This window comes from Corvus cornix, chromosome Z (assembly GCF_000738735.6).
Source record: "Corvus cornix cornix isolate S_Up_H32 chromosome Z, ASM73873v5, whole genome shotgun sequence".
In the NCBI taxonomy this organism is placed as follows: Eukaryota; Metazoa; Chordata; class Aves; order Passeriformes; family Corvidae; genus Corvus; species Corvus cornix.
In genome coordinates, this window is record NC_046357.1 from 32,247,501 (window position 1) to 32,262,850 (window position 15,350).

General features: G+C 38.1%; 1 protein-coding gene across 1 annotated transcript in view; it reads left to right on the forward strand.

Annotated features, from left to right (window-relative positions):
- ADAMTS19 (ADAM metallopeptidase with thrombospondin type 1 motif 19) overlaps positions 1 to 14,419 on the forward strand; it is a 137,967-nt gene extending 123,548 nt beyond the window's left edge. The window contains 2 exon segments of the mRNA XM_039567410.1: positions 11,053 to 11,230; positions 13,180 to 14,419. Of these exon segments, the coding sequence (XP_039423344.1) occupies positions 11,053 to 11,230; positions 13,180 to 13,331 (330 nt within the window). The 3' untranslated portion in view covers positions 13,332 to 14,419.
- The last annotated feature ends 931 nt before the right edge of the window (positions 14,420 to 15,350 follow it).

A 15,350-nucleotide genomic window follows, 5' to 3' on the forward strand; every position in this document is an offset into this window, starting at 1 on the left:
AATAATTGTTTCAGAGGCTGTCTTGAGCACAGCAACCATGAAATGATAGAGTTTTCAGTTTTCAAAGCAGTAAGGAGAGGAGGCAACAGAACTGCCATCTTGTACTTGGCCTGTTTAGAAGACTGATGGACTGAGTCCCTTGAGAGGCAGTCCTGAATGGCAAAGGAGTCCAGAAAGGCTAAACATTCTTCAAGAAAGAAATCTTAAAGATTCCAGAGTTGTCTGTCCCTATGTGATGAAAGACAAGCTAACTGTCTGAACAGAGAGCTTTGGCTGTAACTTGGGGGGGAAAAAAGAGTTTGTGACCTTTGTAAGAAGGGGCAGGCAAATCAGGAGCACTACGAAAATGTCGTGAGGTTATGCAGGAAGATTAGAAGGGTCAAGGCCCAGCTAGAATTTAATCATCCTACTACCATAAAGAACAAAAAATGCTTCTATAAACACATGTCCAACAAAAAAGGAGGGCTAAGGAGAATCTCCATCCTTTATTGGATGCAGAGGGAAACATAATGACAAAGGATGAAGAAAAGGCTGCTTCATACTTTCTTCGCCTCGATCTTTAATACTACATTCTGAGCTGAAAGACAGGGATGGGAAATGGAACCAAACCCTCATAATGGAAAGGAAAAATGGTCAGTGACCTGCTCCATCACTTAGAAGCTGACAAGTCTGTGAGGGTGGATGGGATCCACATGAGGGTACTGAGGAAGCTGGAAGGAGGATCCAGGGAACTACAGGCCTGTCAGCTTGACCTCAGTGCTGGGGAAGGTCAGGAGCAGATCATCCTGAGTGTCATCATATGGCATGTACTGAACCTGCATGATCAGGCCAAGTCAGCATATGGGTTTATTAAAAGCAGTTCTTGACTAACCTGATCTCCTTCTAAGACAGGGTTATCCACCTAGTGGATGAGGGAAAGACTGTGGATGTTGTCTACCTGGGCCTTAGTAAAGCCTTTGACACTGTCTCCCTCAGCATTCTTCTGGAAAAGCTGGCAGCCCATGGCTTGGACAGGCTCACTCTTTGCTGTTAAGAACTGTCTGCATGGCTGGACCCAGAGAGGAGTGGTGAATGGAGTTACATCCAGCTTGGCAATTGGCCACTAAGAGGTATTCCCTGGGGTTTAGTATAGGGCGTGTTTAACATTTTTATTGATGATCTGGACAGGGGAATCAAGTGCACCGTCAGTAAGTGCACAGACAACACCAAGTTGCATGGGAATGTTGACTTGCTGAGGGTAGGAAAGCTGTGCAGAGGGATAAAGACAAGCTGAATTGATGGGCTGAGGCCAGTGGTAAGACGTTCTACGAAGCCAAGTGGTGGATTGTGTACTTGGATCACAACAACCACAGGCAGTGCTACAGGCTGGGGGAAGAGTGGCTTGTCAGCTGCCTGGCAGAAAAGGATGGGGCTGATGGTCAACAGTGACTGAACATGAGCCAGCTGTGCCAAGATGGCCAAGAAGGCCAATGGTAGCCTGGCCTATATCAGCAGTAGTGTGGCCAGCAGGACCTGGGCAGCAGTTGTCCCCCTGTACTCGGCACTGGTGAGGTTGTTCAGTTTTGGGCCCCTCACTGTAAGATATTGAAGTGTTGGAGCGTGTCTAGAGAAGAGCAACAGAAGATGATGAAGGGTCTAGAGTACAAGTCCTGTGAAGGGTGGCTGAGGGAGCTCGGGCTGTTTGGCCTGGAGAAAAGGAGGCTCAGGGTAGACTTTCTCTCTCTCTACAACTGCCTGAAAGGTAGGTGTAGTGAGGTGGGAGCTGGTCTCCTCTCCCGGGTAACAAGTGATGCAATGAGAGGAAATGGCCTCAAGTTGAGCCAGCAGAGGCTTAGGTTGAATATTAGGAAAAAGTTCCTCAGCAAAAGGATTAGGACAGACTGCCTAGGCAGACAGTGGAGTTACCATCCCTAGAGGTATTGAAAGACATGTAGTTGTGTTAGTTACAGACATGGTTTAGTGATGGACTTGGGAGTGCTGAGTTAATGGTTTGACTCAATGATCTTAGAGGTCTTTTCCAGTTTATCTGATTCTATGATTTTATTCTTGTATTTCAGCTAAATAGAAGTTCTAAGGGTTCTGATTCCTTGTAAACTTGGTTTGGTTTTTTTAATACCTTTCATAGCCATTTAGATGAGGCACCTGCTATCATTTCAGGTCTTCATTATTTAAAATTTGGTAGATACAGTGACTGGAAGTAAATTCATTATCAGAAAAGGGCTCTTTCATTTATTCAATCTACTGGAAAAACTTGAAAGTGCTACATAGTTTGATGATATTTAAAGGCCAGTGCTTAATTCTATGTTGTACAAAACAGCTTTTTGACATGTGTTTCTTTGATTTCTGAAAAGTAAATAGGTAAAATAGAAAATTTTAAAAGAAAGGATTTTCTTGGAGGTTTCATTTTCCCTCCTTTGAAATTTCCTTTATATCCTTAGTGGGTTCTATGACCTGTCTTTTCATTAGAAATACCATAAGTCTTTAATTACTTCTTTGTGCTGTTGAGCTATGCTTTTCCCTGCAAGGTTTTCTACTGAGCATCAGGCTAGCATTGTCATGTATCCTGATATAATTATGTACTCAAAGGTGAATATTTCAAATTAATTTTAAGAATTCATTTTCATCAGTTCTGAATAGCACACTCAACTAATTTAATCAGAAAGATAAAGGTAATTATGTCATGAAATCTAACTGTTTCCAGATTCTTGTTTGGATGTGTGATAGTTAAATGAATGGAAGGTCATGTCCTGCCAAAATACCATGCAATGATATTTCAGATATGAAAATTTGAAATATAATAATGTCTTGTTCTTTGCTAAGCTCTAGTGGCAATAATACATCCATGGGTGAGTCAGCACAGGCAGACATCCAGGACAACCACAAATCCAAAGCTAAAATTTATTTCTGTTTCCTCACTAACAGGAGTCCCTGCAGTAGTGCCCAAGCAAAGGTGCACAATCATGGCTAAAATTTGTAAAACCCACCAGTGTTATGATGTCAAATACTATTTAGCAGTGTGTCTAAAGTCCTAAATAAGAATAAATAACTATTTCAGGAGGCAGTATATTTAACTTGCCTTAAAACTTGAATGTGTTTTTGTATTAAATATAGATTTATAGAAAGCATAAATACAAAATTTAAAATGGTGTGTAAGTACATCTGGAGCATATAGAGAAACTTGGCTTTCTAGATCTGTTATGGTACTACAGAATTTGTCCATGTTTTAATATAGGTCATTAACGATGAGAGAAAAATGCTGATACCTTCCATGGTATCGGGGGGAAATGGGAGGCTGTAATAGGGTCTTAGGTTTTTTATGGATTTGAACTCCAGCTTGTCTCTAACAGAACAAACCAGTGTCATTGGGATAATCCTGGTTTTTAAACCATGAAGTGGATGATTGTGTTTCATTAATTCATCCAAGAAAGAAATTGGGTGATGGAGCCTGGATTTCACGTGGAGACAAAGAATTTTCCACTTCCAAGCTGAGTCCAGAGAGGCCATTCAGATTCAAACCTATCAAACCCCACTACTGATTCAGAGTAGACAGGTGGTGATATTCTGAAGAATAGGTGCATAAATACTGACCTGGAAAAAAAAATTTTCTTTTGTAATCAACTCATAAACTTTGAGTTGCTTCTTGTCTTGATACCAAAGGCAGTTCTGCCTCCTCTGCCAAACAACCAAATTGTTCTGCATGGGACCTTAAAAGGGATTCAAGAAAGAAAGGAAAAAGGGGAAGGAAAAAAAAAAAAAGAAAGAGAAAAGAAAGGTCCAGGTTATTGAGATGAGGTGATGAGGATTTCCACCATAGGAGCTCTATCTCTAGTTTATCAAGGGAACTTGGGCTCTGTCTGACTTAATTGAAAATCTTACCTCTTTTGAAGAGCTATGCAGTACAAGCTCTTATCCCAGAAAGAGGAGCTAGAAAGAAAAAATGGAGGGACGGGGGCAGAAGAAGGAAAATAAAAAGAATGTAAAAGTAAAATAAATAGGGACGATTCAAACTTTCTAAACTTAGAAGAGACCAACAGCAGATTTTTTTAATCTAAACTTAGCACAAGTTCTGAATTTTAAATTTGGCATGCTGAGGTGTTGGGTGTGTCAGAAATGAGAGAGGCAGAAAGACCTTCCTGGAAATGATGCATGTGAGAACTCAGACTCCATCTTATGCTTGTATCCATCAGTCCCTCTTTTTTTCACGCTATTCAGAAATGCCTATATTAAAAAAAAAAAAAAAAAAAAAAAAAAAAAAAAAAGGACTTAAATAAGCTCCAGATTATTTGCTTGATTTAGGTAATCATTAAGAATATTGGCAAACTCAGTAAAAAGCCTTTGCTGGAAAAAAATGCACCACTTTATCTACTACCTGCCTTTAAATACAAACTTCATATAAAGACAAAATAGAAAAGGATTTTGCAAGCATGTCAGCAAATATGAATCCTGCTGCTAAAGTCTGATTGCTTGCTATTCTTGTTTCACACTTGCTTCATGAAAAGGTTGAAACCGCTTAAAAGCTGGAACTGATGAACCTATACATAAATGATTAGGAATGCTCTGCTAATAATTTCCAGTAAAACTCATCACTGAGTTTCCTTAGGAGCACGTCAGCCTCTGCTTTGAATGCTACTTAGACTTGTAAAACCTTTTATTGAACACTCCACTTATTCTCAAAAATAAATTGTCCAAGTCAATTCTGTTAATACTGTCACAGATTGGCTTTTTCATTGTGGATTGTATCAGCCTCTTCAGTGATTGCCTGTTGTCTTGGCAGAAAGATGCATTTTGACTGTTACTGTCTGCCAGTGACAATTTTTCCCTTAATTTAGGAATTCCTCCTTCTCATGGAGGCCAGCTGGAAGCAGCTAACACATTACAGCAACTTCCTCAGCTGTTGGCCTTGGGAATATGTATTCTCTCCAGAATATATATCTTTGGAAGGGAACAGAAAGAAGGAATCTTGGGTAGCGGGTGTGCATGCCAAGTGTAAGGATTGTTATATTTAACACATAGGTTTCTGTCCTTGAAATTATGTCTAAAAGAAGTTCAAAGATAGGACAAAATTCAAATCACAGGGTGGTTAGATTTTTTTTTTGAAAGGAAAAAAAGAGATTTTAAAGAATAACTGTTAACTATCTTTGCACAGGAATTTTTTGTAATCTTTAACAGGAATGTTTTACATGTCTTGCTGCTTGAATGGTTTTACAGTACCTTTAGGACTGTGTCCAAAATGTATAGATTAACAGCCACATAAAAAACCCCCTCTGGCTGTGTATTAGAACATTTAGTCTAAACCTACAAATAAAGTTGTCCTACGGGAATTTTTGCTAATCAGCTACATGGCCTTAAAGGGTAGGTCATCTGAACAGTGAGAAGTAAAATGCAATTAATCCCCACAAAAATAAGGTATTGCATGTGTAGGACTGATATTTTGGAGATAGAGTGGGTGGGAAGAAGAACTATAGAAATGTATTCTTCCATCACTACTAATAAAAGCTGTGGGTTTAAGTTAACCTGAGACCTGCTAAATTAATGAAAATGCTACATATTGGTTTGGAGTGGGCATTTTCTGTAAATCTTTAAGCTGTAAGCTTAAATCTGTAAGCTTTACCTTTAGATATATATAGATGGATAGATAGATATATGTATATAGAGAAGCACATAAAAATGCAAGCAGTGGCAGTTTTGACAGATAAATTTATTTCTGATTGAATTCACTGCTTCATATGTAAAAGTGAAAATATTTTTATTTCTTTGAAATGGAAAGCTTAGTTAGAGTTTTAAACATAGAAATTCCAGAAATATGCAGAAGCTATACAGCTTCAACTACTGTCGTGGTTTAGCATAGTTTGGGTTTTTAGTTAAAGAGGGCTCCATCAGCCACGGAAGTGATTCTTTGCAAAGAGGTGCTTACAGCTTCCTCTAGACCCAATAGAACCAATCAACTGGCTAGTCTGAATATTGGCAACTTTTTAAAGCCACTTAAGAAGCTTGACACACCTCTGTGATCCACATTTAAGAACGAACAAAGCCCGGGAAAGCTCTCTTGCTTCTGGCTTTCAGACAGGTAACTGGGGGCCCGCGTCACGGCTTGGCTGAGATCTCAGCTGCAGCCCCTCAGTGCGGGCCGGGCTGGCCGGGACAGAGCCACCCCGGAGCCACGGGGCCCTGTTCCACCGCGGCCCTGCTCCGTGCGGGCGGCCCCGCGGCGCGGCTCGGCCAGGCCGGCCCTCACCCCTCCAGTGCGGCCGAAATTCATCTCAGGCCGCTGCCCGGCAAAGAGCAGGTGACCAACAGCGATAAGGGAATTCCAGCTGCGGGGCCGGGTGACATTAACCCTTGTAGTGTTGTTAGTTCCCTCCAGAACAGATGACGCCTGCAGACATCAATCCTCTCCCAAGTCAAAAGAAAGGGAAAGGTGAAGGCACGTGAAGAAAACACCATAAAGACACCAAGGTCAGTGAAGAAGGAAGAGCTGAAACCCCCAGAGAGGAGAAAGAGGAGATGCTTCAAGCCTAGAAGCTGAAATTCTGTTGTAAAGCTATGGTGATGGACTATGGTACATCAGAGTACCTGTTGTAATTTCATAAAAGCAATGGGGGGGAAGAGCGTTCAAACTGTGATTGTGAGCAAAAGTATCTGTGCTGAAACAAGCAAATGATGAAGTAGCTGTGATTTGATGAGAAGCATGAACAGAGAGAGATGAAAATGATGAAGACCCTTGCTCCCAGGGAAGAAGACCTCTATTCCTAGAGATGAAGATACTCCCAGAGATGGGGGAGGAGAACCTTTGCTTCTGAACAGCTCAACCTTAAAATGGTCAAGACTGGATCCTCAAAAGCAGTTGTGGGGAAAGCTGTAAGATGAGGGAAGGAACTCTCACATGCGAGCAGAGAACCATCCTGGGCGGCTGTCTTGCTGTGACATTGAAGCCATGAGAGAACTGTTTCTTGTGGAGATGTCTCCGTAGCATGAGCAAGAGAGACTCCTCTCCCTAAGTGAACTGAAAAAAAGAGATTATTATAGAGGTGGTAAACTGACTGGAAAAATCTTAAGGGTTGTCTTTTTACATTGTCAGTGGGAGAAGGGAGAAAGGTGGGGGGAGGAGAAGTGTTCTGAAGGTTTAGTCTGACTTCTTTTCTTTCTGTTAGGTCTGTTAATAAACTTCTTTATATTAAGTTTTGTTCCTGCTTTGCTTTCCCCTAATTCTTATCTCACAGAAGCCAAATAAGTAAGTAATGGATATTTTGAACCAAACCACTACAACTACATACCACAATCAATACCTAAAATGTGACAGCTGCATATCCAGTGAAAGGTATTTACCTCAGATTCAATATTTGCAATGAGATCAATCCAAAGGTGAGGCAAGCTTGGGAGGCAGTTTTGGAAGAGTCTGCTTCAGCTAGAATGTAAAATGAGGGTCAGAGCTGTTGCTCTGAAGGTACATCTGGCTGATCTGCAGAAGCTGAGGTGTCTCCTAGTTAAGTCAGACAAAGTCCGTATCTTTTCAGGATAAAGATGAAAAATATTATGAATTACTTCTATTGTCCAATATTAGTGTCTTCTCTCAGTTGTAACAGCAGTTGGCTGATGTGTTTGCAAAACAAATTCATGTTTAAGGCCACTTCATGGAGACAGAAACCTCACTGTTTGCCTGTGTAGCTAGCAAGCGCACTGCTAAATGCCTGCTGCTTTCCCTATTTCATACTATTTCATATTACTTTGAATATGGGATAATGTAGATATGGCAAAAAGATACTTTTTTTTCTGGCTTCCAGTCAGTAGAATTCTTAATTTTGAAGTCAGATGCCACCGCTGCTGCTGCTGCTGCTGCTGTATGAAGAGCACAGCATGCCTATCAGATCCCTCATTGATTTTTAAATCCTAGCTGTGTAAAAAAATCTTGCTTTACTTACATACTGACTAGGCTGAGTTTAAATGTTTTGGATTGCAAATCACTGTGGTAGCCCTGCCTCTTCTCAATGTTCCCCAAACATCTTACAAGACTTAATAAGTTCCCATTCTTTCAAAATAAGAATAAATGCACTGTTAAAATTCAGTGCATTTCTTTGGCGAGAAAAGAAGATAGACCACTAATTACTTTATTTCCTGCATTGCCACATATTTCCTATATGAACTGAGACATTTCATTTAATCATCCTCTGATGTCAGTTTCTTTGTCTAAAGTTGTGATATTAAAAAGTAGGTAAAGCAAGGGTAAAATTAAATGTTTGCAATGTCTCTACATCTTTGGATGGAAAATTACATTGTAATACTTCACAGCACTCTTTGAAATATCTCACCAAGGCCAGTGGAGGCTCAGTTATTAAAAGGATATTAATTCACCAATTAAGATTTTAATGCCAAAATCTTGCCAGATTCTGCCTAGAAACTCAGCGCCTAAACACTGATTAGCCAAGAGAGATCTGTCTGTTACGTGTTCTGTCAGCTGCAGTCACAACAAACTTTCAGGCTAGAGCTCGTCTGATGAAGGGATGTGACTGCTGCCAGAATGCTCTCCACAAAGGCACCTGCCTACATGAATTGTTTGGCATTATCAATTAGCAGATAAACCACTGGAGCCCATTGTATTAGCAAAAGTCTGGTGTTTTCAAATCGCATTCTCCCCTCCAGTACTCCAGATGGCTGGATTGCACCTACTCACTCTTTGATAACCAAAGGTTAAGGGCAGATAGGTTTTTTTTGAGATCTTGTGTACCAGGTCCACCTGCCCATGTCCTCCTTCTTTGTAAATAACAAAAGGAATACCACAAGCTCAGACATCCTCTAACTTTGGTTGAAAAACATGCAAATCTTTTACTGAAGGGAAAAATTGTAATACTGTGTACAATATTACTCTAAATTAAGATCACTATGGTAACATTTAAAGATTATCTTATTATTAGACATCTTCAACATATTAGCTTCGTCATATCTCCTTCATTTTCCCTTTACTCTCACTTATTTTTTCTTTTTGTGTCATAGCTTTAATTTTGTCTTTTCTTTCCCCCTTGTTAATTTTGCTATTCCATTGCCTCAATTTTAATTTCATTAAAATATTCCAAAAATAAATATCTCTGACATCACAATGAGAGGAATTTAAGGATGGCCAGAATTTTGACAAGACTAAAATCTGTGTTCCATCTGCTATTGGGGATAAAATTCATCTAGGTATATGTGTGATTTTTCATGTTGACCATGTGCATAATGTTTGCTATTATAGGAACTCAGATTATTTTTAGCTGCACAGAGAAAAGGCAGAGAATTCAAGAAAAAGAGTTCTACTGAGAGGCTTTTCTCAAGCAATTTTACAGCAGTATACTAAATTTAAAGTTGATAGCATACTTTGAAAATTCTACAGTACTAACTGATTTCCCTCCTCTAAACCATATAATTGTTCATGTGTTAAACTGTGGTTGATACTGGATAGACGACTATGTATTGTTAATTTAATATCTTTACATGCCGTGGCTCATGGAGGCTGTATCTGATTAACTCAGCAACATACAGTTCTGTATTGACTCACTGAGAACAGAAGCAAAATCAAGTCCACTTGCTGCCTTTATAAAATGCCAGTGCTTGATTTCATGTGGTTACAAGTTCAGTCCCTTGTGAAAACCTCCAAGTGTATATCCTAGTCTCTTGAGCTCTCAGTCTCTTGTACCTCTCTTGAGCTCTTATGAGCTTATAAGAGCTCAAGAGAGGTACAAGAGACTAGGATATACACTCTTGATGTACATTTTGGGATGCAAGCCCTCTACTTCCTATTTAGCACATGTAAATCTTTCTTCCAAGTAACAGTGTTTAAAATGTCACTCAAAAGCACACAGATAACAAAACCAAAGGGTAAAAACTTGTTTAGTATTTCCAGTAGTCAAGGTTTATTCCTACTTTGCAGAATACTATGCTTCTCCATCTCCATCTTGAGACAGGATGGGTGGGAAACATTTTTTGTTATAGCACCTTCTCCTTGTCTTTCTCATTTCAGTTTTTTTTTCAGCTGCTTCTTGAAGTCTCGCAAGTAAATATATTCTGAACATTTATGTAATTAAAATTATTTAGAAAAACACTTTCACGATTATGTGGCAAAATTTTCAGCCTGAGCTCTTAGATTATTCATTACAAGAAATTGATTAGTATTTGAAGATGTTCTCTATAGTAAATTTCTCTAAAACTTGGTGAAATGTGTGGGCACTTATGTCAAAATCATTAGAGAGTAGGAGGAAATTCCAATATGTAATTCCTTAATAGATTTGTAGTTAAAGCAATAGCATGTGTGTCAATACACACAAAAGTAATTCATGTCTTAGGAAATTTTGTTCACATAAAGTCAGAGAGGGGGAAAGCATGGGGTTTTTTTGTTGTTGTTTCGTTTTGTTTTGTTTGTTTTTGTTTGGAATAGGTTTTCTAAGCATCTGTACAGCACTGTCCAAGTTTTAACTCTAATATATTATGTTACTGTGACAGAAGTAGAATGTTACCATTGTTACAGTGCTCAGTTGTTTCATTTCTTACCTCATTCTCTGTGGCACCAAGATGGCAAGATAGTTAAAGGCCAGGTATCATGTCTCACACTGTGAGTTATATCTGTGAAAACATGAAGATGTGATGCAAAGACAGGAGGCATACACTCTGCTCAGCAGAAAGAGCATCTTTGCTGTGGTTAATTAATGGCTTTATTAAAATTCTTCTCTCTGCTAGTATCTGTGAATTTTTTTTCCATCACTTTAACCTCTAATAAGAGTAAATTAGTATACAGATACAAGAGAGTAGCCTTTGCTTCCTTCAGGCACATTGCTGTATTTGAGTTTCATCACAGGCTCTATAAAATGGGCTTTGATAGCAATTGGATGCGGGAATGAGTCCTTCAATTAATACTGCTAGTTTATTTGTGCTTTGAAAATTGATTTTCATTTAGCTAACTCAATATAATGCAGAAATCTTGGAATTTGGAAGAAGCAGCCACTGAATTCACCTGGACTGGCATTTCATGTTCATGATTACAGGCAAAAATACCTTTCCACTGAATGTGTCTTCTGTGTGTTCCAGTGCTCCGTCACCTGTGGCAAAGGAATGCAGTCTCGAGTCATCCAGTGCATGCACAAGATCACGGGAAGGCATGGCAATGAATGCTTTTCTTCAGAAAAGCCTGCAGCTTACAGACCCTGTCATCTCCATCCCTGCAATGAGAAAATTAATGTTAACACAATAACATCACCCAGGTTAGGTAAGCAGTCAAAAATGACAAATCTCTTTTCAGTTCTTTCTCTCCATACAGTAATGATGATCCCTGTTTAAAAACAGAAGGCTAGGATTCAGGAGATATTCAGGACATTTAAATTCTATACAGAGACTAATCTTCCTGCCTTAGTTTTTGAGCGTGCACAGCAGAGACTGCAACTAAGAATGGTGAAGGGTTTTGTTATGCAAGGAAGGAACTTATTATGAGACTGTATGGTATTATGGGAACAAAGCATCCCATATGAAAATATATTTATATTAGAGACATTATAAATATATATGTTTATAGATATATATATTCACTCATTCGATTTTATCAAACCTTTCTAAAGTAAGAAAAATATCTTCTTTTCTGTTTAAAAATTCTGCAAACTGTGTTCTCTTGATGTTTGTGAGATCAAGGAGGCCTTTATTTGTTTCTCAAATACAATCAGCTCTTTCCACTTGTCTTTAGTTGAAATGCCTACGTCTATGCCTGATGTATTAGAATGTGTGAAGGAAAATTAGTTTGAATGAAGAGATTTGCTGTACCTGGCAGAACTTAGGTCTCTATTGTTCTTAAGCAAATTATGTTATTGTGCAACTACAGAGATGTTAATTCTGGTAGTTTTTATTTCCTAGTGCATTGTTGATGATGATTACCATTAGTTCTCCTAATTGTTCATTTGCATCTTGAGCATGACAAGAATATTCAAAGGCTTGCTGTAAGACAGCACACCCTTTCCAGCTGATTTTTCAGAGCCCTTTTTAAGATAAAGCTTCCTGTTCAATAGATTACTCCCACATGGAAAACAAGACTGGCATTTCAGACTATATGCAATACTTCCTTTAGGACAGTGGAGGGATTTCTCTTTCAGGTTTTTAACCTTTAAACATTTCTGTGCAGTAGTCATTGTTTCAATTTGCTGTTGCTTATGGCCCTCTCCTTGCTATTTCACTGTTTGAAGATTCCTCCTCTTCGTACTTCAGCTTTCTCTGTTCAGCTGGTCTTTCAGAAGCAAGATGCCATTGCCCCATCATTGATGATTTTCCTCTGGTGAGGTTATATAAGCAGCTTTGTGTCACAGAGTCCAGTGAATCAGAAAGAACCACAGAAAAAATACAGTGTCAATTAAAATTTGACTTAATGTGAAGTTCAAGAAAAAAAAAAAATTTGGCTATGTTGTCATCACGGAATGGATTATGTGGTACTGAAATTAGTAATCTACAGGTCAATGTCATCCAGCATGGAGTCAGAATCCAAACCAGTAGAAACCTTAATATCTCCAAAATACATAATGCAATGCTTCTCTTCTGTGTATTGATAATTTTGGCCTCCCATTCCATTGTATCATGCAGTATAGATCTTTTGATTTGGGGGTAGGGCTAGTGAAAGCTTAAGGGGATTGTGCCACCAGCTCTTTTACAAATTTCTCTTCTATTAAAATAGGAGATTAACTCAAATCTGAAATTGACTTATTTTCTCAATTCAGTGTTTGTGATGGATTTTGGACGATATCTTGTTCTTGTGCCCTGCTTTTCACTGGGTTCCCATTTTAATTCCATGTGTGTGCTACAGCTTGTATAACTAAATGTGCAAAGTTCCAGCTTTAGTACCATGGTCCTTCTATGATAAACTTTGTAAGAGGCATCATAAGTGAAACAAGGCAGAAAGATGAGCTCCATTCTCTCATGAGAAGACAGCTGCATGACATTAATTAAGTTCAATGCAACTTAATCCAATTTGCAAATAAAGCTGGCCTTAAAAATTTTTGATGTTGAATATATTGACAACAGGAGGACGAGGGGGATTCTTTCTTTTGTTAAATATCTACATCTATTACTCTTTCTGTTCCCCAGATACACTTCTTGTGCCCTTGTCTCTTTTGCTACCTGATTCTTCACTAGTAAAGGCAACAGTAATGTTTATTTGATTTTGCTGTTGTTGTTTCACAGCTGCTTTAACATTCAAGTGCCTGGGAGACCAGTGGCCTGTGTACTGCAGAGTGATAAGAGAGAAGAACCTCTGTCAAGATATGAGGTGGTATCAGCGATGCTGCGAGACGTGCAGGGACTTTTATGCGCAAAAAATGCAAAAAAAGAGTTGACCTCTGTCAGGCTGGCTGGCTCTCAGCTCTTTGCAATCTTGTTATTTATAAACACACACACACCCACACACGCTTTTTCAGACCAAATATTATCAGATGACATATAATTTAATCAAATTAATTTATTTTTGCCTGCCAGACATCCTTAATGGTTTTGGTAACACAGCCAACATGTTTTATCTTCTGACATTTTCATAATTAATTTTTATATGAACACTTTTGGTTACATTTATCAGAATTTTTAAAAAATAGTAACTAGTATTTTGAATGTTTATTTTCAGTAAGGTCATCTGTTGCAAAAAAGTCGTGTTATCTTAAATTTATTTTAATTTAGCTGAATAGTTTTGTTGTATATGGAAATAAAGACCTTTTAAATTTTATTATATTTTTGGCATTTGGAGTCAGAATGATCTTGTATTTTTTGCAACAGATGTCGAAGTGAACAAGCTAACATTATTAAACAGGTTATTACAGAATGTATTGTGAAATTAGTTCATTTGATTTAGAAACATACTGAAGGGGATATTCTACTGTAACTTATAACATATTATAAACAAGAAAATTAAAATAGCTAAGTAGAGATTTTGATCATTCTCATGGACACATACTTGAACACAAGTATTAAATCAATGAAACACTGTAGAGATTTACACTGAATCACTGTTGCACTGTTTGAGGTAGTGTAGAGAAATGCAGTCCTAGAACTTGTACCATCCTATGAATCCACGTCTGTAGTGTTTTAACATGTCACTTAATTTTAAAAGTTTTGAAACAAAAAACCCATGCCCCTCTATACCTTTGTGTGTCCTTTTGCAGATTTACAAATGGAAGAGTCCTTTCTCCTGCCACTTGTATGAATTAATCTGTTAAACATTCTCAGTTTTCTGTTGATGATTTAGAAAATAGCTTTGTAATACTACTTTAGTTTTATCTTTGTCTAATGAAAAAGTCTTTATAAAAATTAAATGTTTTACAGTTTTGTGAAACATTATGAAACAGCTAAGATTTTCCTTATGAGAAAATATTGTACATGATTCACATGATTTTTACATTTTCAATAAAAAGTAAAGCTTCTTTTGTTATTTGAATTTTTCTTTTTTTTGGGTATCTGTGTCTGATAGATTAATCAATTGAGCCCTGCATCACAGCAGGTACAGCTACAGTACGAGTACCTTCTCTGCCTCTTGACTTAGGCACCACTCTGCAGCTACAGACAGACATGTCACTCTGTGAGCCTTTATATATATGGAACATTGAGAATAACAGAGTAACATTTCATGGAGAGGCAGTTATTTATTTCAGGTGAGTGCTATAGCCACTGAACCTGGCAAGTGGTCAGCTGTAGGTCTTCTGCCCACATTTTGTGACACAAGCCTTTAAGTATGCTCTGAAAATATGTAGGAGAGCAAAACCTAAAGGCAAGACAGCGGGAGAAATAAGTCAGGAAGGCATAATATTTTCTACTCAGAGCAAAAAGGGAATGCATCTTTAAGTGATTGTTCCTTTTCATTCTCTGCAAAGAGTCTACTGTATAGATGTGATGTAGATATCCACACAGTTTAATAAACTGAGGCCCCCAGTCAGGACTGTGATTCTGTCCAGAGAGAATACTTAGATGCAGTCTTAACTCCCATTGAAATGAACATCTGTGTTTCAAATAGCTGTACTATCAAAATCTTTGGCTTGGCATCTTACTGCTCTGCATTCAAAAACTGCAACTTTAATGAGGTGCCAGTGTATGATTTTAAATAAAATATCTTCTGGTTCTGAAAAATAAAAAAAGAAAGAAAAATAACATCGACATAATGGAATGTTATATTTTGTATAATTAAAATACACAGAATATTCAGTTGCTCTTGGGCATAACTCCTTAATGTCACAGCCATGCATTTGAAAGTCTTAATAGAATTATTGTAGTTGGCAGGCAAAAGAAACAATTATTATTTTAAATTTTCTTCTTACTTAGCACCAGATATTGGTAATACTCCTGCACTCACTTGAATCACAATTGAAAATCAA